At 36.2% G+C, this 27500-nt stretch overlaps 1 protein-coding gene across 3 annotated transcripts in view; it reads left to right on the forward strand.

Moving 5' to 3' along the window:
• Positions 1-27500, forward strand: part of LOC135196135 (relaxin receptor 1-like) — a 518632-nt gene that overhangs the window by 490710 nt on the left and 422 nt on the right. For all 3 annotated transcript variants that reach the window (XM_064222669.1, XM_064222680.1, XM_064222689.1), the window contains 10 exons: positions 843-914; positions 1746-1838; positions 7169-7236; positions 9069-9230; positions 11708-11853; positions 13209-13356; positions 15841-15970; positions 18588-18778; positions 22999-23163; positions 27033-27500. The exon at positions 27033-27500 is cut by the window's right edge and continues 422 nt beyond it. In XM_064222669.1, coding sequence (XP_064078739.1) covers positions 843-914; positions 1746-1838; positions 7169-7236; positions 9069-9230; positions 11708-11853; positions 13209-13356; positions 15841-15970; positions 18588-18778; positions 22999-23163; positions 27033-27202 — 1345 coding nt within the window. In that variant the 3' untranslated portion in view covers positions 27203-27500. The remainder of the gene's footprint in view (positions 1-842; positions 915-1745; positions 1839-7168; positions 7237-9068; positions 9231-11707; positions 11854-13208; positions 13357-15840; positions 15971-18587; positions 18779-22998; positions 23164-27032) is intronic.

Below are 27500 nucleotides of genomic sequence, written 5' to 3' on the forward strand. Positions count from 1 at the left end.
TCTTGAATAATAAATTTCAGCCAAAGATTCCTATACCTACGATACCTAAACTTGATTTTTACGTTTTAACTATATTACGGCAGAATATAAATAAATACTTTTACTGTCTTAATTCCAAACTCGTTCTAAGGAATCCAAGAACAGTTGGATCTCGCTTTAGATTTAAAGACACTGTATGCATAACCTTATGCGTTCTTTGGTGGTGCATGAGTATACTTGCCCCGATATGTAATCTCGAGACTTACGTAAAGTCCACGAAAAGAATGCTGAGAGTGCGAGTCGACTGTCTCCGTGGTGTTACCCTTAGAACAAGGTGTACTTTGAGTAAGAAGGAGTGTTTTATATCCTATGACGATTTTGACATTTGAAAACAAGCTGCCGATGAAACCTCTTTCCATATCCTCGAGTCGTTAACCATCAAACAACTGGTTCCATCTTTGAATAGTCAGTCTTCTTCTGGCCCTGTTTATAGCTTAAGATGTTTCTTCGTCCTTTTGGTGCCCTTCTTGGTTACACAGTTTTCTTACTCTGAGGCGCTAGGTTGGTTTAACTATTATATTTCGGTTCTGATATCTATATCTTAACATTAATGAATTTTACTGAGTCTTACGAATTGAGTTTAATTGTTGTTAATTTTGCATATTAGTCCTGATGATGAAGCCCTGCTTTGAAACGTTGTCTGGAAATGAAGCTGAAAGATGCATCACCTCCTTTTCTTCCTATATATATGTGTGAGTGTGTGTGCATTTGTGTATACTATATATATTTATGTATATATATATATGTTTGTATGTATGTAAAACATCTGTAACAAAGCCTCAGTTATCCCAATGCCCCTATAGGAACCTGGACGGCAACCCTCTGGTGTCCATGGCCGAAGCTACCTTCAAGAGGATTCCACTTTTGGCATCCTTGTAAGTGGGTAACTCTTTTTTCTTCTTTTTTTTATAATAACACAATTAACAAACATTTAGGATGGTACTAAGAAACTTATGCCATATTCATGTCATCAGAGGCAAGATAAATAAGCTTAGGAATATATTGGTTTGTCCATATATTAAATAGTAATAAAAACTTAACTCTAGTATGACTGCCTTAAGATTTGATCTTCTCAGGTCGCAGTCGTAATTGTCATGAGCATTAACGAATTCAGTAAACTCTTAAACATATGTCATGTATTTCCACAACAGTCCTATGGATGAAAAATATACGAGATCCTCACATAAAATTACCCCGTAGAGGGGTATCGCCGTCAGTGCACCTCTCATGCGGTGCACTGTAGGCATTAAGGTTCTTTGCAGCGTCCCCTTGGTTCCTAGCTGCAGTCTCGTTCATTCCTTTTACTGCACCCCTGTTCATATTTTTATTCTTTCCACCCTCTCATAACAATTGTTTTATATTGCAACTGCGAGTTTTTCCTTCTGTTAAACATTTAAACCTGTATACTGTCAATTTCAGCGTCAACACTAATTTACCTCATAGGTTGCAGCGCTTGGCCTTTGGCCTACATTTGATATTTCGTTCTATACTATTCTTTTCTTACATGAAAATAAAATAAAGAAATATCAAGTCTTTCACTTTTATCGTAAAGTCCTCTTCATGGTATACCCTGAAGATGACTTTGGAATAAAAGTAGAGAGTCTCGCCTCCTTTCCTTTTCATGTGAGGGTCACTTATATTGAACCATAATATATCTGTGATCGATAAGGAGTAACTCATGTTGTTTTATGCCCCTGTAATCTTAGGCATTTGTACCAGATGGAGTTGTCGACTGAGCTCCTGCTGAATATTTCTGACGCACACATGGATTCTGAATCTCCGACTAATCTCTACCACGTGTAAGTAACCTAGAAGTTTCTTCGTTTCATTTCCTATTTCATTAATGTGAATGTTGTTTTCATTAATTATGTATAAAGGGCGCTTCTCAAAGATTAATAATAATTGAAACATTTATAAAAACCACTTTCTAAACGTGGTTATTATCTTTTTCACTTGAATCATTCGTGATGTGTAGTGACATTGTCAGATATATATATATATATATATATATATATATATATATATATATATATATATATATATATACATGTGTGTGTGTGTATGCCTGTATGTATATATGCATATATATATATATATATATATATATATATATATATATATGTGTGTGTGTTTTGTGTGTGTTGTGTGTGTGTGTGTGTGTGCTCAAACATGCTAACAGTAGTATTTATGTTTCGAGAAATTTTCCTGCAACATCGTTTTTCAGTCGGAAAACTTCGTTCAAGATACACATGAAATCTAGTTTTTTGGGACCTAATATTTCAACCGCGCACCGGAGTATATTTCCTTGGAGTAATTTGCTGCTTATGTCCTGCTGGGAAATCATGACATTCCTTTTCCTTTTCTCTGAAAAAGTTTCACCAGACCGGCTACTCTCATTTCTAGACCTCTGCGCTGACACAAAAGATTTATTCCTATGTCGCTGGTTGTTGTTTGATTTTGTACTGTAAGGGCATAGGCCTATGGGTAACCTAATGGGATTTTCTAACCCAGGCTCAAGAGAATGAAGGGAAAGGAGGAAAGTGACGGTCTTTCTCTTTAACGGAAGAAAGGCTGTATGAGTTGTGAAGATTAGAAATGCTGTATCAGTTGTAAAAAAAAGAAAGACTGGCAATAGAAGAAAAGAAAGTCACCGAACCTTAGAATATAGTCGGAATATTTTCAATTACCACTGAGTAATGTCAGACGGATGGATGGATATACTTTTCATTGAAAGCCTTGAATCCAAAGAAGTCATGAAAGAGAAAGATTTCCATTTCTTGGAGAGATTTAAGCTGGGCCCTAGAAGGCCTTAGAGTAAGTTTACAAATATTTTTAGATTTTGCAGGGAAGATTATCAGGCAGCGAACCAGAAACCTGTTCGTACCAGAAGTAAAGACGCCTATGTTATTTCTCCATGACAAGGAGCAGATTTGGTCTATACTTTGCTTCATAACTCAAGCTCTATTCATCCAATTTCCCCAAATATCTATAACGTCCCCAGCACTCTTTTGGGATTAAGAAATACCAAGGTAGGTGTGGTGAAATTATATTCTCCGATTGCTCAAAATGGCCCATAGCACATAATTTTCTTTAAGAATGCAACAACGGTATGAATTTTAGGCACTGGAATTAAATTACAAAACAAGAAATCAATTTGTGTTTACCTTAAATCTCACTGGTAGTCGCCCAACGCAAAGAGACGAGAACTAACCTAGCGTTCTTATATAACTCCCCTATACACATTTGGCTAAACATGCAAATTAACTTATATAAGATACTTAGCTAGTTCGATGTCTCCATGAACATAGGCACAGGAAGTAATTACATAATATAACTAATACAGAATGGCAGTGCTCGCCCCAATAGGGACCCATGAACATCCCCTTAAATTGTCATGTGTGTACAGAAACTCGGACAACAGCACATAACCCCAACGTTAAGGCGGGAAAACTAGTTGAGGGAAACTCTTGTCACATTTGCGAAATACGGGTGAAAAATATTACTTAAAATTAGAATAATAATTAGTAATTAGTAAATCACAATAAATCTACAGTAAAATCAATGATAAAGAAATGAACACTTTTCTTTTGATGAAATGGAAATTAACTGTGTCATTTTATGACAGTAGGCTTACTCAAGATCTAACGAATACAAGGTCGTCTCACGGCTGACCCAAAATTAGGGACTAGTGCGCAGGTAAGGGTCGTGACGTCACGGGGTCACCTTGCGATCTCTGGTGGCTCTGAGTAATAAGTCTGTTTACAAACTAACAGTGCGTAGACCTTGTTTCTGCCTTTTTTATATCGATATTTTCCGTAATGACAGCTTTTATTTTCTCTTTCTTGCTGCAGTTGCGATAATTCAACCAATTTGCCCAACTCGTGTGGATTATACAGGTGCTTTGAAAATAAGGAAAAAATAAGGATCTAATTCTTCATGGAGTTCCTGCGGACGACGATGCAAGGATGAGGTGGATTCATCTCTGTGAACGAAAAGATCCTATTAACACTGATATGGCACGAATATGTTAACATACACTTCAGAGTCGATGCCTATGACCTGATTATTTAGGCTTGCTCAAGTGCTCAAGTCTAGCTCCATATTGACCAGAAGTCTCTAATAATAACGAGAAATTGCCACTCCTTGTTCTGTACAGGTCTTAAAAAATGTCTGAAGAGTTCTCGGTGCCCAAAACAAGAGTGTTAATTATATGCTGGAAATCCGAACAGATTTTTGTCGTGATGTTAGCGATAGCTACCAAATGAAATGAACACGAGCTTAAAGGGTGCAGTTAACGAATATATTGTGCATGCAAAGGTTTTTTATGTGCATTCTTTGGGGATGCCATTTCCTCACTGGCCAAGAGTTCTGTCTTGTCGTCGCAAACTTAAGAGTAAACCGGCTTCAGCATCCTCCATATCATTTAGTACAAAATGATGGAACTTTATACCTTCCTCCGTGTTTCCTTAATTCTATCATTTTTTCTATACCTAAAACTAACCTAAGAATCGAGTCTATTTCGCTTGTTAGTTAAATCAATGTAAGACTTTTTTTTCTTCTTTACATCTTCCTTATCTTCTGTTTTCTTGTTGTCTTCTTTAGCAGTCCTTTTCTTGTTCTTCCTTAGCCGTCCTTTTTGTTGTCCTTTATTCCTCCTTTTTCCTCTGTTTTCCCCCATCCTCCCTTTCTTTGTTTTCCTTTCTGAATCTCCTTTTTCTTCTTCTTCTTCTTCTTCTTCTTCTTCTTCCCCAGCCCTCCGCTTTCTTGTCTCCTATCCCTCGTCAATTTTCCTACCTCCTTTGCCCTGCCCTCCTTTTCTAGTTTCTTGCCCTTCCCTTTTCTTGTCTTCTTCTACTTAGCCTTCCTTTTTTACTTGTTTTCTTTCTTGTTCCGTTGCATTCCTTTTTCTTGTTTCCTTCGTTAGCCCTCCTCTTTCTTTCTTCTTACCCTTCCTTTCTTTTTTCTTCTTTTCGTAGTCTTACTTTTTCTTAGTTTCCGTGTTTTGTTTCTTAACTAGCCTTTTTCTTATTTTTTCTTGTCTCTTTCTTAGTCCCTTTTTTTATTTGTTACGCGTCCATTCCTTTTCTCCCTTAGATCTCCCTTTTCTTACTTAGTCCTTAATCCCTCTTTTTCTTGTTTCTTCTTCCTTAGCAATCCTTAGCCCGACTCATCGGACTCGTATTGACGGAATCAGGATTATTACCACTCACACATAAGGACGCCCACAGGGAGTAGAAGTAGAACTGTTAATCATGAATAATCACATCGTCACAATACTCCTGAGGCTGAAAGGTTGATTACATGGGAAAATGTTCGTCTTAATTAATTACAGTTCTGCAGCATCATCTACAAGGCACTCGTCAGAACCTCATTTCGGGGAGAATAGGAGATGAAGTCATTTCTAATTTTTCAGGATTACGTGTTGGTTATGAACGATGGAAATTCCCGCAAGGAATCACCCATACTTGTGACCCCTTAGCAATGGCAGTGCGAGGTGCACTGTAGGCATTATTTAAGGTTCTTTGCAGCGTATCTTCGGCCCCTGACTGCAAACCCTCTCTTTCCTTTCACTGTACCGCCATTATATTCTTTCTTCCATCTTACTTTCCACCCTCTCCTAACAACTGATTCATAGTGCAACTGTGAGGTTTTCGTCCTGTTACACCTTTCAAACCTTTTACTGTCAATTTCCGTTTCAGCGATGAATGACCTCATAGGTCCCAGTGCTTGGTCTTTGGCTTAAATTCTATATTCAGTTCAATTCAAACCATACCTGTGATTAAAACCTTGTTAGCGGCGTCATTTCTCGTACAAGTTCCCTTGTTCTCAGTCTCCAAGAGTATTATCATCGTAATTTAAAGATCTAATGTCAACTGGTCCCAGACGGTATAGAGATATTTCTAAACATGCGTTGGTTATATGTAAGAGTATAAATGTGAGTATTACTTTACTTCTTGGAGGATGAGATGGTGTGTGATATTTTACCTCATTACAATATATATATATATATATATATATATATATATATATATATATATATATATATATATATATATATATATAGAAAGACCTACTCAGTCTTTAAATTCTGATTTGGTCAAATTCTCAGTCTTCCCTCTAAGAGGAAACTTTTTTTTTCTACAACATACGGAGAACATTACAATTCCCCTTCTGAATTTTTTTTTCTATTCAGTTCTGTCTACACACGCACATTCACTGTACAGTAACTATTGTTAGCTATATTCAGATTAGAAAAGAACACGGGGATAGAAAGTTCATCCAAAAGATTTATTGAGTATAGGAAGGTTTAACCCTGTAGTGAGGTATATACATAGATATATATAGTATTAGTATATTAATTATATATATATATAAGTATATAATAGATATATATATAAGTATATATATATGTATATATTACCTCACCTACATGGGTTAAACCTTCCTATACTCAATAAATCTTTTGGGATGAACTTTCTATCCCGGTGTTCTTTTCTAATCTGAATATAGCTAATAATAGTTACTGTACAGTGGATGTGCGTGTGTAGACAGAACTGAATAGAAAAAAAAATTCAGAAGGGGAATTATAATGTTCTCCGTATATTGTAGAAAAAAAAAAAGTTTCCTCTTAGAGGGAAGACTGAGAATTTGACCAAATCAGAATTTAAAGACTGAGTAGGTCTTTCTCCTGCGTGTAAATGACTTTTCTTTCACAACTGCCACATTGCACGTAGTTCATTTCTTGAGGTCAGTAAATGTCAGTATCAGAGAGGATGTTGCTAAGAGTTTAATCTCTCACTTATTTCAGCTTCCATAGGAGGGTAGGGCAGTCAGTGCACCTCTCAGGCATTACTTAAGGTTCTTTGCAGCGTCATTTTGGCCCTTAAATGCTTCCACTTTCATTCCTTTTACTGTACCCCCATTCATATTAATTTGTCCGTATTACTTTCCACCCTTTCCTAACAAATAGTGCAACTGTCAGGTTTTCCTCCTGCTGCACATTCCAGACCTTTCTACTGTAAACTTCCGTTTCAGCGCTGAAGGGTCTCATAGGTCGCAGCGCTCGGCTTTTGACCTAAATTCAATGTTATATTTCATTCTATTCTGTTCCATTCGTTTATTTCCCCAGATACTTCAAGAGATTCCGGTACTGTGGTTACCTTCCCTCCGTTCCTGACTGCTGGCCGAAAACCGATGGTAAGTGAAGAATAACTCATCATGAACTTAGTACTAATTTATGTGTCTGCTTGTCCACCAATCCATATGTCAGGCTTTCTATTAAACTGGCGTTTTATAAAACACTATAATTTGGATATATTGGAAGACAGACTTCAAACTTCATACATTGTCATCTTCGGGTGTTTGGGGCTCAAAGCTCAGTCATATTGGAATATAACCTCGTCCATTGTATGAAGGTATTGGCATTCAGGTGTTTTTTGCCGTTTATTTAAACACGTCCCGTAATAAAAAAAAAAAAAAAAAATTTTAAACCCTTATTTGACATCACTTATTCCTCATAGTGTGAGAAAAACTGTGGTCAAGATTTAAATTCATAAAATTAATTACTTATATGCTACGTGTTATTGAATTCTCAATATTACCATAATCACCATATTCCTTGCCACCATGATCATCAAATTCGCCATCTTTTGCATGACGTTTTCTCTATAAAATAGGTTTATTTATGTCAAAGAAAGGTCTGCTTCTTTTTCCTTGTTGTAAACATATTGAAGCTGATGTACTTCATAAGAGGTTTGTTTGAGTTTTGTAATCTTAGTTTCACATAGTTATTAGTTGAAATTTATTTCATGCATTGCTACTCAATTTAATTATACGTATTCGCTTTGATTTTGTGCTGTGTGCCGCTCTAGATATATTATTGGATGTATTGCAATTTATGTTCATGTCTACATTTTCAATGCTTGCTTATGTATACGTATGCTGTGTGCTCATGTATACCTTTGCAATGTATGCTCATGTCTACCTTTTTTATGTATGCTCGCGTATACATTTGCTATATATGCTCGTCCACATTTTCAAAGTTTGTTCATGTATATGTTTGCTATGTACGTTCAAGTCTACATTTTCTAAGTATGCTCATGTATACATTTCCTGTGTTCATGCATACATTTTCTGTGCATGCTCACGTATACGTTTTCAGTAAGAAATCATATTTATTTTAATACCAATAGTGTGTATTTGTACTTTTTTTTTTTTTTTTGTACTTTTTTTTTTTTTTTTTTTTGCTAAGAGAAACCCATTTTCACTCCACTATAATTGGTTCACTTAAGGTATATTCTTGGGTAAGCCCTATGCCTATGAAACGTTTGTTTGGCTGGCGCTGATTGGCTGGGAAGCTGCCTACCTCCCGGTACCAGCCAATCAGCGGCCACCAAACAAACGTCTCGTAGGCATACGGCTGATCCAAGAATCTACCTTAAGTGAACCATGTATAGTTAAGGTCGGTAATGACAAAACGAAGCAAGAGAGACTCGGACAGCCCTTTCCTATCGACCCTATTTGCCTTCAAAGTGAATCGTTGCTGCTTAATGCACGGCACTGCCTCTCGGTAATGGCATGTTTTTAATCACTGTTGTGCCATTTATGTGTTTTTTTTTTCCTTTTTTTTCCTTAGTGATATCCTCTTGAATTTCTTCTATTACTCGATACGCCTTATATGATGTTAATTGTGAATTAGATTTGTGTGGAATATTGCTAAGCTTGAGTCGTGTTACCTGCAAATATATATTATAATAATTTATATATAATTATATATATATTAATTAAATTAATTAATTAATTAAAATTATATTATATATATAATAATATAATATATATATATTATATTATTTATATATTTTATTATTAATTTATATTTATATAGGATATATATATATATATATATATAGATAGGTTATATTTGAAATATATTTATATACATTTATTTATATATATTCATTATATATATATACATATATACATACACTTTTCTTTATGGCGTAAGCAAGACACGTCTCTCCCTCCGGCAGGCGTATCGTCGTTCGAGCACCTGCTGGTGCGCATGGAGCTGAGGGTAGGCGTGTGGCTGGTGGCAATGCTGACCCTCCTGGGCAACATGACCGTGCTGTTCGGGCGCGTCCTCAACAGGGACGACAACAAGATCCTCTCTCTCTTCATCAGGAATCTGGCAGGTAGGCCTACGCATATTTAGAGTCACAGGTCCTCCCTTTGAAAAGGTAGATATTCCCCAAAAATATATACATGGCATGTATCTATAGATATGTAGACTCTACTGGTCACTTTTTACCAGATACATATGTAATTGTAATAGCCACAATGTCCTCTTAACTTCTCGAATTCTTAAGTCTTTGTAGTGGCAAGCGAATCTAAAATAGCGCCAAGAATTCGAGAGTTAAGAGGGCATTCTTTCTATTACAATTATATGTATGTATATGTACATATATATGAATATATATATATATATATATATATATATATATATATATATATATATATATATATATATATATATAAAATTTAAGCACTCACATTCACAGGAATAGTACAGATACAACTTCCGAACCGGTAACTATAAATTATGGTCTAAATTTTTCTGTAACACGAAGAAGTTTACAACTGAAAATCCCGAAACTTTGAATAGGAAATGTAAGTAAATTCTGACACATCTAATATATATATATATATATATATATATATATATATATATGTATATATATATATATATATATATATATAAGTCTATCACATTTACCGTGATTCATATCATATATCGAACTACAAATGTCCCCTTTAATATCTAATTCGCTCTACCTCGGAATTAATATATTTTTCATATATGCTTAACCGAGGGGGAATTTTATTAAGCGATAATAGAATTGGCGATCGACAGGCGCGAACCAGCGACCTCCCAATTCCAGGCTTCACTGCCAGTCCTGGAATTGGGAGGTCGCTGGTTCGCGCCCGTCGATCGCCAATTCTATTATCACTTAATAAATTCCCCCTCGGTTAAGCATATATGAAATAATATTAATTCCGAGGTAGAGCGAATTAGATATTAAAGGACATTGTAGTTCGATATATATTATATATATATATATATATATATATATATATATATACAATCATAACTTCAGGAAAGCCGAAGACACATGATGAGTTAAAAGGATTTATTCGTTAAGAAACGTTTCGCACAAGGAACTTTGTGCATCACCAGTCTGTTAAAATAAAAGTACATTTTTAAATTAATAAAAGCAAAATACAAATAAAAATTACAATCTAAAATTTAAAATTTAAAAATTATAATTTAAAAATTAGCATAATTCAAAGTTAAAAGTGAAATAAGAACATTAAAACACGACTACTAAAACACCAACCATTCGCTAAGAAGTAGGAGAGAGAATGACTATATATATATATATATATATATATATATATATATATATATATATATATATATATATCTCAGAGCGTTATCTCCAACGAGGAAATCTTCAATTTCCAAAGATTATAGGATAATGATGACGTATACTGTTAAGTTTTAATTCCTTTAGTGAGAAGATTAATTCCCGTAGGGAAATGACGTCATCCAGCATCACATATTCTTTGTTTTATTATGATATGACGTTCAATGATTTATTAATTTCCCTAATGAAAAGCTATCCCGTTGGGGTGTAGTGTTGTCAGTGCACCTCACGCGGTGCACTGTAGGCATTGCTGAAGGGTCTCTGCAGCGTTCCTTTTCTGTGCTTCCGTCCATATTCTCTTTCTTCCATCTGACTTTCCACCCTCTCTAACGATTGTTTCACAGTGCAACTGCGAGATTTTCCTCCTGTCACTCCTTTCAGATCTTTTTACTGTCCACTTCTTTTTCAGCGCTGAATGACCTCGTAGGTCCCAGCGCTTGGCCTTTGATCATCGGTCGTAAATATTCTTTGTCTGCATTTTCTCGTTTTTATAGAGCTTCAAAGTTCCTCTTTTATTCCGTCTGTGCTTCATTTCCCCAATCTTCAATTGTTCTCCTACTCAAATTCTCCCTAGGGGGGTAGTGCCATCAGTGCACCTCACGCGGTGCACTGTAGGCATTGCGTAAGACTTCTTGGCAGCGTCTCTTCGGCACCTACCTGCAACCCCTTTTATATTTTTTTTTTCTTCATATTATCTACTCCTCTCTTAACAATTGTTTCATAGTGCAGCTGCGAAGTTTTCCTCCTGTCACACCTCCGAAGCCTTCTTCTTTCTCAATTTCCCTTTTATTGCTGAATGACCTCATAGGTCCCAAGGCTTGGCCTTTGGCCTAAATTTCATATTCCAATTATAATTCACATTCATATATTTCTGCTTTGTATCTTCCTTCTTTTCTTTTACTTCTCCTCTTCAGCGCAACTTCAATAGAAACTTAAACCTTTCGGGAAACTAACAAAATACCAAAAGTCTTTTCCAGTTTTGCTTCTCAATTAATTATGTTATCACTTTAGGCCTATTGATCTTCAGGCATTTATTTGTAAATTGTTTTAAGTAACTTATGAAAACCCGTAGGGAAACCAGCAAAGTAGCCCACCTCAATTTTGCCTATTTTACTTCTCAAGTAATTGTGTTATCACTTTAGGCCTATTGTTCTTTTGGCATTTATTTGGACCTTTATTTTCAGTGGCCGACTTATGCACGGGCGTTTATCTCCTCGTGATGGCCTCCAAAGACCTGCAGTTCAGATCGGAGTATCACGAACACGCTTACTACTGGATGTCATCGTGGCAATGTACGATTACCGGAGTGTTGGCAGTGACTTCGTCTGAGGTGAGAGACCCCAAAATTTTACCTTTGCATATAGGATCGCACGTAGGTACGTACGTACGTGCATACACATCCAGGAAGCGAGCAATGGCGTGCCGGATTAGAGATTAGTGGTGCAGGGCACGTAAGGAGCTTCGACACTGCTGATGAGCCTTTTGCGAATGTGTGTGAAGCGGTTAGTGTGTTAGTTTTATGCACCGGGGGTTTATCCACTATTCAGCAGTTTTCAGGTTCCCTGAAAGGCCTTCGTAACTGATCGGATAATACAGATAAAAATGTTACAGTTCAACAAGAACAGTTGGGTATCGTTGGAAGAGATAAATTGTACAATAATTAAAATGAATACCAGCTGTTTTTAGCAGCTCGTAGTTGATAACATATCAAGATTGATTCCTGTCACATGACCGGACTGTGTGCCACCACATGCCTTTGCTCGAACGAACAGGCCACCATGAGGCGCACTTGGTCTTTATGTAAGTGTCTGCGATTCCGGAAGTTTGTGCATTACATCAATTCACTATTATATCACTATATTTCTTTAAGCAATTAGAACCTTAAAAGTTCAAACGATGATGCAATGTTTTACTACCCTAAGGTAATTCTCATTGTATTGTCTTTTATCATTTACTGACGGTTTTATGTATTCATTTATTCATTTCTTAATATATTTTTTCTTTTCAAATAACTGAAATTATTTCTGTATTTCCTATTACCTCTGTTACTTTTTTCAGATAAACACCATATACTTTTGAGCTTCAAATTCAGGTCAATGGCCCCTGTAGACTTGTTCCATATGAATAGGTTTCATCTTCTGAATAATAATACTAATAGTAGAAGATAATATTCCATCATATAATCTTCAGATAAAAGGCAATGAATGGGGTTAGGTTGATGCTGTGGTCACTGAAGAAATATAATCAGTGTGACGTCTATACCTAAAATAATTAACATAAAATCATTTGCATCCGAACCCTTTGCAAACCATTTGGCAAACCCAGTGCATTTCTTAATCCCTGTTGTGGGAGGGGAGTGTTAGGGCCAACAGTACACCTCACGCGGGGTCTTTGTAGCATCTCTTCGCCCCCCCTATCTGCAACCCATTTCATCCTTTTTACTGTACCTCTGTTCATATTCTCTTTCATCTATCTTACTTTCCACCTTCTCCTAACGATGGTTTCATAAAGCAACAGTGAGGTTTTCCTCCTGTTACACCTGTACAATCTTTTTACTCGCAGTTTCCTTCTCAGCGCTGAGTGACCTTATAGGTCCCAGCCAGAGTTTGTATGTCATTCCATTCCAGTACATTGCATTCCAGTACATTGCATGTTGAGTTATTTCTGTTTCCTTTCTCCCAACAGGTGTCCGTCATGATCCTCTCGTTTATGTCCGTCGAGAGATGGTTGTGCATCACCTGGCCTCTGGGATCGCCGAAGCTCTCTCTCGGCCGGGCCAAGTTGGCCCTGGTCGTTATTTGGGCGGCTGGATTCGCACTCGCCATTGCTCCTGGTATAAAACGGCGTACTTTTTGTACAGTACTATTACTATGCTCTCATTAATGCACTGGTTGCAAGTGCAATCACTACAAGCTACGTATTGTGCTGAGAACATTGATTGCATTAGTTGTAGTGGAAACCGGTCAATGATAACGAGTGATCAGTCACAATATAGCTTAGCAAGCAGTGTGGAAGCTTCGCTTTATTTTTGGAGTCAAAGAAAAATGTTATAAGACAAAACTTTAAATGTAGTGAGATATTATTTGCAAACGTATTTGCTTGAATGTGCACAAATAATCAAACAAGAATCGGATGCTCCAAATTAGTTGGCAACACAGAATGAGAAATAATATTACGAAAACAGTTAATATTATTTCTGTATTGACTGTTTTGTATTTGGATCTTTTCGGTTGGGATTAAAGAGCAGTAGTAGTAATGATAATAAGTTTTTCGAGATTCATGGGTAATATATTAAGAATTTTATCAAACTGAAGGTAATGATGAACTACTCTAAACATTTTTTTTAATCAAAGGAGTTAGCGATGTTCGGGGATATACGGGCTGCTGTTTTCAGCAAGCATAGTCATAAATACAAACCAGACGAATAATAATAATAATAATAATAATAATAATAATAATAATAATAATAATAATAATAATAATAATAATAATAATAATAATGAGGGGCTAGTTTTCTTTGGATAGTCGTGGTCAGGGAGCGCTACTTAACTATGGCCATCCAGTCAAAAATCGTTTCTTCCTTTCTTTGTAAACCCATCCTCGGGTATAATACTAATAATAATAATAATGATGATATCTTCTGTTGAAAATTATAGCTGATTCAGATGCGTTAATTTTATACAGGATTTTCCCAATAATAAACTGTCATGACACCCAAGAAGTTTTGAGAATTGGTGCATGACATTCTTGTTGTATCTGAACTGTAAAGTGTCTCAGAGATACGAATGTATTTACTTACATTCCATTTTTTAAAGTTGACACAACGTTTCAGTAACCGTATCTCATACTAATGTGATTCATTATCGTCAAGAGTATATGGATTAGCCAGGAAACATTTAGTTACAGGCCAATATCATTATCACTTTTTAGTATCAGTATTACCAGACGCTCTTAGGGCCAGTCCCAAGAAATCTCTGTTAAAAGGTGCATGAAAATTAGACCAAGGTAAAGTTTAAGAAGCTGACAGGTAATTAGGACTAGAACAAAGGGTACGGATGGGAATTAAAATGGCAGAAAGCCTTTATCATCTCATTAAAATGAGTAACTACTATGACATTCAGAGCCTATGTCCCGGTGTTTTTCAGGAATAACTTTTTTTCTGTGCATTTGACAAAGATATTACTTAGTCATAGTATACTTTACATCCCTACCTAATGTTCGGCAGCATTCTTTATTACTTATATTAGAAAAAAAAGTATATTCATAAGAGTAAAATAAAGCAGCCGAAGCCAGTGGTGGAACACTAATGAATGGGTTCAAAGTTATACGTGACATAAACATATGACGTCCCGACTCCTCCCACAAGGTGATGCCAACAAACAGCTGTCTCTGAAATTCTAAATGAATATTCGTACCTTGTCAAGGCTTCAAGAATGGAAGCAATGATAAATCATTGTTCCCGATGGGTGCAGGACAGCTTTTGGGATTCGACTTGCACAATTATTTAGAAGTGAGGAGCCCCGTGGCAAAACCTACGTAAGCTTGAACAGGTCAGTAAATAATAGGGCCCTTTTTGGGGTAACGAGTACACCCGGACATCCAAATCTACCAATTTTTCGTCATTTGTTGACTTCCATAAGGTGCAGAAAGATAATTATATATGCTCTATTTATTACAATGATCGTCAATATCATATCAGGAAAAATATCAAAGGAGTTACGACGAATGCCAAAGTTTTCTTCACTTTGTTAAGTGATTTTTAATTATGTAATTTTTCAATGGAGAAATAATGATAGAAGGCAATTAGGCATTTCTCGAATTACTTGTGGAAACCTTTTACTTCAAGGATTCTAGCACTCGACCTCAGGACATAAATCCTTTATACTACTCCTACTACTACCACTACTACAAAGTGTAAACTATGAGTGTTGGTTGTATTTTATTGATGCCAGAGGCTGAGACTTTCACGAATAGCCAATTATCCATCGAGAAGGAGGCAAGTTAATGACGTCATAAGTTACGTCATTATATCTTCGAAAGACATTCCTCTGACTTTGCTGGCGATGTCTACAAGAAATCGGTGTTATTCTTATAATTACCAGAATTATGCAACTTTCGTAAAACAGAATACAGTAAAAAATTAGGTAGGGATGTAAGATACCCTGTGACAAAGTGTCATCTTTGTCAGGTACGTTGATAAAATTTTATTCCGGAAAAACACCGGGACACCTTTCCTTTCAATATTATGTGACATCAACTGACGAGAGCTTTACATAACATTAGTTAGTCTGTTCATTATTCCCTCTCTTCCTTTCAGTATTTTACTACACTAACCGACAGGGATTTTACGGCACTAATGGGCTGTGCTTTCCACTCCACTTGGACGACCCCTGGGTTCCCGGATGGATGTATTCGGCAGTCGTCTTCGTCGGTCTTAACCAGCTTGGGTCAGTATGCACAGATATCACACGCTTCATTGGATACATATCCACATGAAATCTACTGGTCATATTCACTAGAAACTAGCATATTTAGTATCCAGTAAGCCCTTAAAATACCAAAGAAATCAAGAGATTAAAATGTCACTCTATCGATTAGAAATATATATATATATATATATAATATATATATATATATATATATACATCGAGCTACAAATGTCCTTTAATATCTAATTCACTCTACCTCGGAATTAATATATTTCCATATATGCTTAACCGAAGGGGAATTTTTATAAGCGATAATAGAATTGTCGGCGCCCGGGCGCGAACCCAGGACACCATACAAATCCAGGATGTCAGTGAAGCTATTTACCCACTCCACCATCGCAAGAGTCTATCAGTTAATGCCGTCTCTCACCCTCAAATACCTTTTGCGCTCAGGTATTCGCTGATTTGGAGCCAGCATTAACCCACCTCGACCTTGGTAGTGTTGTAGTGCTTATGACAGCAGGTACCCATTATACCTGAGTGCGAAAAGTATTTGGGGGTGAGAGAGAGCATTAACTTATAGCCTCTTGTGGTGGTGGAGTGTGTAAATAGCTTCACTGACGTCCTGGATTTGTATGGTGTCCTGGGTTCGATCCTGGGCGCCAACAATTCTATTATCGCCTAATAAAAATTCCCCTCGGTTAAGCATATATGAAAATATATTAATTCCGAGGTAGAGTGAATTAGATATTAAAGGACATCTGTAGCTCGATATATGTATATGAATCACGGTAATGTGATATGACTTATATAATGGCTACGTGCTGTCATAAGCACTACAACACTACCGAGGTCGAGGTGGGTTAATGCTGGCTCCAAATCATTGAATACCTGAGCACTAAAGGTATTTGAGGGTGAGAGACGGCATTAACTTATAGCCTCTTGCGGTGATGGAGTGGGTAAATAGCTTCACTGACGTCCTGGATTTGTATGGTGTCCTGGGTTCGCGCCCGGGTGCCGACAATTCTATAATCGCCTAATAAAAATTCCCCTTCGGTTAAACATATATGAAAATATATTAATTCCGAGGTAGAGTGAATGAGATATTAAAGGACATTTGTAGCTCGATGTATGTATATGAATCACGGTAATGTAATATGACTTATATAATGGCTACGTGTTGTCATAAGCACTACATCACTACCGAGGTCGAGGTGGGTTAATTCTGGCTCCAAATCAGCGAATACCTAAGCGCAAAAGGTATTTGAGGGTGAGAGACGGCATTAACTTATAGCCTCTTGCGGTGGTGGAATGGGTAAATAGCTTCACTGATGATCTGGATTTGTATGGTGTCCTGGGTTCGCGCCCGGGCGCCGACAATTCTATTATCGCCTAATTAAAATTCCCCTTTGGTGAAGCATATATGAAAATATATTAATTCCGTAGTAGAGTGAATTAGATATTAAAGGACATTTGTAGTTCGATGTATGCATATGAATCACGGTAATGTGATATGACTTATATATATATATATATATATATATATATATATATATATATATATATATATATACATATATATATACATATATATAATATATAATATATATATATATATATATATATAATAAAGGGAGCCCATAAAAACACCAAGAGGACAGAGATCATAGCATTATATTGTGAAGACAACTGTCTTCCTCAGTGGAGAGGTAATGGATTAGTAGGTAGAGAACAGTGCTATTTATACAGGCGAAGGAATGATAGCTTCATTTTAATCTTCTTAATTGCTGGTTGAAGCAAGAATTTATCAATTAGTTCTGAATCCCAGGCTCATTTTGAGAGGTTCACCGTATCTCTCTTTTTAATCTGTGCTGATTCTACCTAACGTAGACGTGTTGCCTATTCCTTTGATCTCCCTACTAAAAAAATTATTAATCGACATCTCGTATGCATGAGCCTCCTCTTACGAAATGTACATAGTGATGTTTTACCCAAACGTATAAAAAAATGTGTGGGAGGAGGGGGGGTTGGCGGCTGGAAGGTGGGGGAAGTTTGTTGATTTAGATTAAGCCAGTTGTAAGCCTGAACGAATCTTTGCTCAAAGGCACCCTGTACAGTAATTGTAGTAAGATTTGAAACTGAGTATGAACCCCGGTGTGGACTCTGACCAGCTAACAGAGACCTATATTAAGGAAAGGTCCCCTTTATATAGCAGCGAATTCCAAATAGAAATTGTTATTGTTAATTCAGATTTATCTAGTGCACCTCATGCGGTGCACTGTAGGCTTACTTCAGGTTCTTTGCACTGTCCCTTCGATGATAGCCGCAACCCCTTTGATTCCTTTTACTCTACCTCCGTTCATATTCTCTTTCTTCTATCTTACTTCCCGCCCTCTCCTAACAATCGATTCATAGTGGAACTGCGATGTTTTCCTCCTGTTACACCTTACAAACCTTGTACCATCAATTTCAGTTTGAGCACTAAATAACCTCATAGGTTCCAGCGCTCGGCCTTTGGCCTAGATTTTGTATTTGGTTCTGTTCCGATTGAGCTGACCTTATGCCAGCAAGTGATCTGGCTTCTGGAGCCGTTTGATAGAGTGACGTTAAACACACGGGTATTCCATCTTTCCAGGGTTGTGATGATCCTGATCTCCTACACCTGGATGTTCTGCAGCATCCGGAAGACCAGGGCCAACACGCCCTTGGCTCTCGGAGACCGGGAATTCGCCATCCGTTTCTTCTTCATCGTCTTCACCGACTGCGTCTGCTGGATTCCCATCATCATCCTGAGGGTCCTGGCTCTCTCCAGCACCAACATTCCTCGTAAGTCGAGTCCAGACAACGATTTTGGACTTTATTTTCTGCATCCGTTTACTTTTATTTGTTTTTATTTATTGAAAATACAAATCCACAATTATGCAGTTGTCCAGATGTTTTAAAAATTGGTGTATCTGTTTATTTTCATATTTCTTATTATTGTTCTTGGAAAAACAGATTTACAGGTTTGTAACTGTTCAAATATGTTTTAAAAATTGGTGCATCTATTTATTTTCATAGGTTTTTGTGATTGGTATTGAAGATACAGTTTCACAGTTATGTTACTGTACAAATATATTTTAAAGTAAAAATGTACTGAGAATTTTAACGAGAATCGTACAGATTCTCGAAAGCTCTCAGCTAATTGTTATTTTTTTAAATATATTTGTACAGTTACATAACTGTAGATTTGTCTCTCCATTTGCTACAATGGGTAGTTTTTTCATTGTTGTTACTAATGCTGCTATAGGCATTAGTGTTGTTCTATGCAAGGGAAGGTATGAATGACGATGAAATAACCATTAGAGCATAAATAACTGCATTTTTAATCGTCTAGGAATGATAAGTCATTTTTTATGCAAAAGGAATGTAGCGTCCCTTCGTCCCCTAGCTGCAACCCCGTTCATTTATTTTACTGTACCTCCATTCATATGTTGACCCCTCCACAAAGACTGGAGGGCTATATATAAAATTTGCTTCTTCGAAGTATGTTGGTAGCCATGACCTTAGAGCAGTAAGGCACTGAGTGACTTTCTCTTTTTCTCTCTATCAACACCCCACCCCTCTCTCTCTCTCTCTCTCTCTCTCTCTCTCTCTCTCTCTCTCTCTCTCTCTCTCTCTCTCTCTCTCTCTCTCTCAACTAATCCAACCGACCTCAAATAATTACCTAAGGTAGCTAAATCAGACTCGTGAACTACTAAAATACATTTATTAAAGAATAAAAGGATTTACTAAATAAATCAAATTCTCAAAGAAACAAATGTTTAAGTGAACAAGTTATAATTCAAAATGTAAATAATTCACCACTGCTATCCGAATAGGGATTGAACCAAACCCGTCCACCTCTTTCTCTACAATAACTAACATTAATTTAGTCATAAAATAGGCAACTAGAAAAGTCATAGTCTCCCCACAACTTATCCACGGAACTATCAGTTAAGTTCCCATTGAAGCTACCAGAAACGTCTGTTTAAAATGAAAAAAGAAAAGGGACCCCACGCAAATAAATTGCCAATAAACCAAAATGACATAAGTCAAAAAGTCTTTTGGAAAAGGACATCTCTGAAATAAAGGTTTAAAATATAAAAAGACAAAGCCACACTCGGGCTTAAAAGTACTACGCTTACCCATTTCAGCAGTGAGCACTAACACTTAACTAAAACACAACTGTGTATGGTCATTTTAAAGGCAAGGCCGCTTCTCCAACTTAGTTATCTTACCTTCCCATTATGTAGTGGAAACAGCTCGTACGTACACAAGCACGAACATTCTCACGACGCTCCCCATAATATGACGTCATTTATTCGTCGCAATTTCATTGTACTGGAATAGATACGTGACGTCATATATAGCTCATTATTACCTCGCCCGTAAAATCTACCCAAAACTAGATCCTTCCTTCCACTCATGCACGGACATAAGACGTGATTTAGGCCAAAAGCCAAGCACTGGGACCTATGAGGTCATTCAGTGCTGAAAGGGAAATTGAGAGTAAAGGGGGTTTGAAAGGTGTAACAAGAGGAAAACCTCAAAGCAGTTGCATTATGTAGTAATTGTCAGGAGAGGGTTGATAGCAGGGTAGAAGAAAGAGCATATGTGTTAGATTTCTAAATTGTTTTTTTTTTTTTGTTGACCGATGGTTGATAAGTAGATGTATACGGGATATGCCTATGTATAGAAAGGCGTCCCGTTGGATGTTATACCTTGCGATGTTATATGCAAGTATCTGTTTGTCTACTTCCCATTCTCGTCGGAGTGACATCGATGCAGAGAGAGTTTCTAAGTTTCGTTAGTATCTTCTTTGAGTATAGGTGAAGACTTCAAACTCATCGTAGTCAAACTTAACATATATTTGGAAACTACATCTCTTGATTAGAGGAAGAAGTGATTTCAGAGAACTTGTCTCGATGAGTGGAAGTCGAGATCTAAGTTACAAAAGTCTTTACAAAAGATAGTAGAGTAAAACTTAGCTCAGCATACATAACATACAGACAGACGAACATGTGACTAGGAAGTCACGTGTTGTCTCTGCGGGCTATAGGTCACCTTCTCAGATGAAGACACTGTGACCTGTTTTACAAGACAATGCTTTTGATTACACAGGCAAATGCAAACCAGGGCGTCGCAGACAGCGCGGCAGCGTCTACCTTGCGTCCTGTTTATTAGCTCATATCACACTCCTTGTCTCGCCAGTGACCCCTTGGGTCATGGACTTATTTACATATATGGAATATATATGATTATTAAATGTGATTATTACATATGTGATGAGCAATGATATTCTTTGAAACGATAGATATCATCATTTTGACCCCCATGGAAACAAGCGGGGTCTTAAAATGATAGATTCGGCTTTGGCCCCGAAAATGTTGACGCATCACTGGGGGTGGCGCATCACCTGGCGCCACCCCCAGTGATGCGTCAACATTTTCGGGGCTAAAGCCGAATCTATCATTTCAAGACCCCGTTTCCATTGGGGTCAAAATGATGATATCTATCGTTTCAAAGAATATCATTGCTCATCACATCTATTTATCAACCATCGGTCAACAAAAAAGCAATTTAGAAATCTAACACATATGCTCTTTCTTCTATCCTGCTATCCACCCTCTCCTGACAAATACTTCATAAATCAACTGCTTTGAGGTTTTCCTCTTGTTACACCTTTCAAACCCCCTTTACTCTCAATTTCCCTTTCAGCACTGAATGACCTCATAGGTCCCAGTGCTTGGCTTTTGGCCTAAATTCTATAATCCAATCCAAAAGGAATGGTAAATGTTATTTTTTATGCAAAAGGAATGACAACTAAATAATAATTTTAAAGAATTTTAAACCTAAAAGATGATTTTGTTGACAGTTTATTGACTTATTCTTGTTCTTCTTGCGTACAAAGAAAGAGAAACCAAATTAGAATGGAAAAGTGTTGAGGGTATAAGTGATTCTGTTTATACTTATTAGCTTATGTACTTATTAATTGCTTGTTAATGTTGATGTTTCTGTTATTGTTGTTGTTACTACTTTAATTAAAAGGTAGGCTCGATTATTATGAGGTGAGTTATGCTGCAAACATCTCCTTTTTTTTTGTTAGCTGTTTATTCTTATTATTGATGTTCCTTTTATAAGCAAGGTAAAGGGTAATTAGATAAAAACGCAAGAAAAAGTTTATCAGAGTTTAAACAAAATTTTCTACCACAATAAAAAGAGAGAGAGAGAGAGAGAGAGAGAGAGAGAGAGAGAGAGAGAGAGAGAGAGAGAGAAACAAATATCAGTGATGTGTTTCCATGTTGATGCCTAATTCGATACAAATTTTTCTAACCCACATTTACTTGACCAGCTAGTTTCCACAAATTAGAATATGCTTTCATAAATGTTCCAAGTGAAATTGTAGAAGTAAAATGCACATATTCTTTGAAGAAATCTTCGCAGAATAAAAAAGATGTTCCCGCCCAACCTCCAAGACATACTTTTCTAAAATAGGCATAAAATATACATTGACTTGATGCTTCAGATTTTCCCATTCAAAACTCAAAGGTAAAGTGTCAGTTTCGAAGGGAAAGTAGTGATTTAATGATGGGAGATTATTCAGATTCATAAGAATGACGACATGGGGATTTTGACATCCACCTTCATTGACTTATTATTATTATTATTATTATTATTATTATTATTATTATTATTATTATTATTATTATTATTATTATTATTAGAAGATGAACCCCATTCACATGGTACAATCCCACAGGGTCCATTGGCTTGAAACTCAAGCTTTCAAAGAATGTGGTACTGATTAGGAAGAAGTAAGAGGAGGTGAAGGAAAATACAGAAAGGAGAGACCTCGCTTATTTAAAAATAAAAGATAGATTAATAAATATATAGAAATGTATTGAAATGCAAGGAGAATAATATTAGGACAGTACTGCATTGCATCTTCGCTTAAACTTTGGAGTTCCACCTGCAACAATGAACGACTATTGTCATGAAAAAAAGTAATCCATTTTTTCTTTCAGCCGAACTGTACGCATGGGTGGTGGTCGTGCTCCTCCCCGTAAATTCGGCCATCAACCCATTCCTGTACACCTTCACCACCACGAAGTTCCGGACACACGCGAAGCGGCTTTTTTCTGACGGGGCCAACTGCCGATGGCCCCAGAGACGAGACTCGGCAACAGTGGGTGAGTGGCCGTTTGGAGATGAAATTTATGTCCGCGGCTTTGGATTTCTAATGAAATGTCTCCCATCAGCTTTGGATTTCTGTCGAAATTTATGACCTCAGCTTTGGATTTTTAATGAAATGTCTGCCATCAGCTTTGATTTCTGTCGAAATTTATGACCTTAGCTTTGGATTTCTAATGAAATGTTTGCCATCAGCTTTGGATTTCTGTCGAAATTTATTACCTTAGCTTTGGATTTCTAATGAAATGTCTGCCATCAGCTTTGAATTTCTGTCGAAATTTATGACCTCAGCTTTGGATTTCTAATGAAATGTCTGCCATCAGCTTTGGATTTCTGTCGAAATTTATGACCTCAGCTTTGGATTTCTGACGACATTTTTGTCCTCAGCTTTGGTTTTATAATGAAATTTGTCCTCAGCTTTGGATTTCTGACGGAATTTTTCTCGTCGACTTTGGTTTTATAATAAAATTTGTCCTCAGCTTTGGATTTATGACGGAATTTATGTCTTCAGCTTTAGATTTCTGTCAAAATTTCTATTTAGCTTTGTATTTCTGTCAAAATTTGTATTTAGCTTTGGATTTCTGTCAAAATTTGTATTTAGCTTTGGATTTCTGTCAAAATTTGTATTTAGCTTTAGATTTCTGTCAAAATTTGTATTTAGGTTTGAATTTCTGTCAAAATTTGTCTTCATCTTTGGATTTTTGTCGAATTTTATGCACCAAGCTTTGGATATCTAGTGAAATTTGTCTCCGCTTTGGACTTCTGTCTTCAGCTTTAGATATTTGTTGGAATTTATGTCCTCGGCTTTGGATTTCTGTTGAAATTTATGTCCTCAGATTTGGATTTCTATTGAAATTTATGTCCTCGGCTTTGGAATTCTGTCGAAATTTATGTCCTCTGCTTAGGATTTCTATTGAAATTTGTCATCAACTTTGGATTTCTGTTGAAATTTATTCTTTAGCTTTGGATTTCTGTCGAAATTTGTGTCCTCAGTTTCGGTTTATGTTGAAATTTATCTCAGCTTTGGATTTCTGTCAAAATTTATATCCTCAGCTTTGGATTTCTGTCGAAGTTTATATCAGCTTTTGATTACTGTTGGAATTTATGCCCTCAGATTTGGATTTCTGTCGAAATTTATCTCCTAAGCTTTGGATTTCTCGTCCTTCTTGTTTTCTTCGACTTGCACAATCTTTGGTCTCTCAAGAAGTGGATCCATTGCTAGCTTGATGTTTTTTTTTTCTCTTTCTCATTTGACATGATATGGATTTGTTCTTGTTTCTGCTTTCCTTTACTCATACAATGTTTCCTCGATCAGGAGGCGAATTTATCCCTAGTCTAAGGGTAAAACACGCCTTTTTTTTTTTAGAGTTTATCGCTAATCTAAGGGTAAAACACGGTTTTTTTTGTTTTTTTTTTTTGTAGTAATGCCATTAAGTTAGTATACTGCCCCTGCTTGTAAACAGTATTTAAACCATCTCTCTCTAGGCTGAATGTGCAACAATGTGGCTTTACTCTGTAATATAGATGTCTGCTGCTCAGTTACCCCATATCATAAATACATAATTGCATAAATGGTAATTTATAAATTTCATCAAATTTAAGCATTGAGATTAATTCTTGTCTTCCTCTCTGCAGAATCTGAAATTACGAAAATGAGAGGAATTGATATTTTTAGACATTAAATTGTTATCTGCTGAGTAAAGGACGTTGAACGTCGAAAGATCTTGTAGAAACTCCGTTGTTTATTTTTCCTTCGTGGCTTATACCTTTATTTATTATTTTCATCACATCCCAAACTTGTGTGATTCATATAAATACACACACACACACACACACACACACACACACACACACACACATATATATATATATATATATATATATATATATATATATATATATATATATATATATATATATATATATATATATTATATATATATATATATATATATATATATATATATATATATATATATATATATATATATATATATATATACAGTAGTACCTCGAGATACGAAATTAATCCGTTCCGAGGCACCCTTCATATCATGAGGTTTTCGTATCTTGGACCACATTTTACATGTAAAATGGCTAAGCCGTTCCAAGCCCTCCAAAAACACCCCAGTAAATTATCTTTCCAGGCCTAAAACACATGTTCTAGGGTTACGACGCCGATCCGACGGAAGAACTATGACTCCAAAAAGGCAAAACACTGTACATACTTGAGTAATATTCAACTGCATGTAATGTTCAAACCCATTTTTACTGCATATATTAGGACTTTAGCATATGTCCCTTAGCAATAAGCCTAGCCTATGTTAGCGGTTGCTACTGTAGCCTAGTCTATGATTCTGACATCTAAACTTAAGAAGCTAAAAGCTTAGAATATGCCAATAAAATGTATAAATAATCAGTATGTACTCATTTCAAATAATTATTAATTAATCATTAACTATAATACACAAACAAACAAACAAAAAACCTTCCAATCGATTGTTTACATTCAGCTCTTACGAGTACCGAACAAACGCCTAGCAATCACTTTTCCTAGGACACAGTAAGCCATAAATTTTCATTAGTATCTCTCTTCAACTAATGAAACTACCAAACAGTATTATAACCATTCATTTCTATTCATTATTCTATCTTTACCTAATGGAGATACCGATTTACTGACAGCTATAACTAAACATATACATAACGTAATATTAAACAGAAGAAGAATTCTAAAAAATACGTATTTGTTGGCAGTCTGATTTATTTTATATTTTATGATATCTAATTCACAATTTTTTTATTAAATGTATTGCATGTACTCATTTCAAATAATTATTAAGTAACCATTAACTATGATAAACAAACAAAAAAAAAGCTTCCAAACTTCTGTTTACATCCAGCACTTACGAGTATCGAACGATCGCCAAGCAATCACTTTTCCTTGTACACATTAAGCCATAAATTTTCATTATCTCTCTTCTACTACTGAAACTACCAAACAGTATAATAACCATTCATTTCTATTCTTTATTCTATCTTTACCTAATGTTTTTTTTTATTAAATGTATTGCATGAATAAGTTTTTCAATTTACAGGCATCCTTTTACCAATAGAATACTTAAAGCACAAGGGGTAGATACTGACCAATAGGAGAGCAGGATCTTATGGGGTGACTAGCATCAGGAACCAATGGGAGAGTGGGGGGATGGTGGCGAGTTTACTCAGTTGGCGGCGCGGGAGTTTTAAAATTGTTCTCGGTGGTCCAGGCGAATCTCGGGACTTTACAGCAACAACCTTTCGTAACTTGAGCAATTTACAGGCATCCTTTTACCAATAGAATACTTAAAGCACAAGGGGTAGATGCTGACCAATAGGAGAGCAGGATCTTATGGGGTGACTAGCATCAGGAACCAATGGGAGAGTGGGGGGATGGTGGCGAGTTTACTCAGTTGGCGGTGCAGGAGTTTTAAAATTGTTCTCGGTGGTCCAGGCGAATCTCGGGACTTTACAGCAACAACCTTTCGTAACTTGAGCAATTTTCGTATGTAGAGCTGTAAAATTTTTCGTATTTGCTTTCGTATCTCGAGTTTTTCGGAAGTTGAGCCTTTCGTATGTTGAGGTACCACTGTATATATATATATATATAGTATATATATATATATCTATATATATATACTATATATATATATATATAGTATTATATATATATATATTATATATACGTTCTAAATATATATATGTATATATGTTTGTTTCTAAACACACAATTCCCGCAAATCGCCAAATATCCAATTACACATATACGGTAATTTATCAATTTCATAAAGTTTTAGTAATGAAGTTAATTCTCGTATTACTCTTCCAGAATCTGAAGTGACGAGAACTTCCACGCTGAGAACCGCCACCTACAAGTGGAACAATGGACGAGATATTTTCCATCTCAACAACGGCACAACTCAGTCCATCGACGATTCTGCCGTGCTTGACGTTACCAAAACAAAAGAAGATCAGTCTCCGGCGGAAACGAAGTTGTAATATCTCTCTCTCTCTCTCTCTCTCTCTCTCTCTCTCTCTCTCTCTCTAAGTTCTTGGTATCTGGAATACACAGAGCAAAAGAGAATCAGCAACTTATAAAAACAGAATTGTAATTTTTCCCACTCGATCACTGTCATTCAGAACTTAATGTGACAGCAGGGTTTAAAGAGTTATTTTTGTATCCTTCGACATGCATTCAGATTTGCTTCAAAAATCATCGAAGGTCTACTATATAGCATATTCATATTTAAACCAACAATAAAAGTTACTTAGGCCTGTCATCGCATTCATATTTTAA

The sequence above is a fragment of the Macrobrachium nipponense genome, chromosome 23 (assembly GCF_015104395.2).
Source record: "Macrobrachium nipponense isolate FS-2020 chromosome 23, ASM1510439v2, whole genome shotgun sequence".
Taxonomy (NCBI): domain Eukaryota; kingdom Metazoa; phylum Arthropoda; class Malacostraca; order Decapoda; family Palaemonidae; genus Macrobrachium; species Macrobrachium nipponense.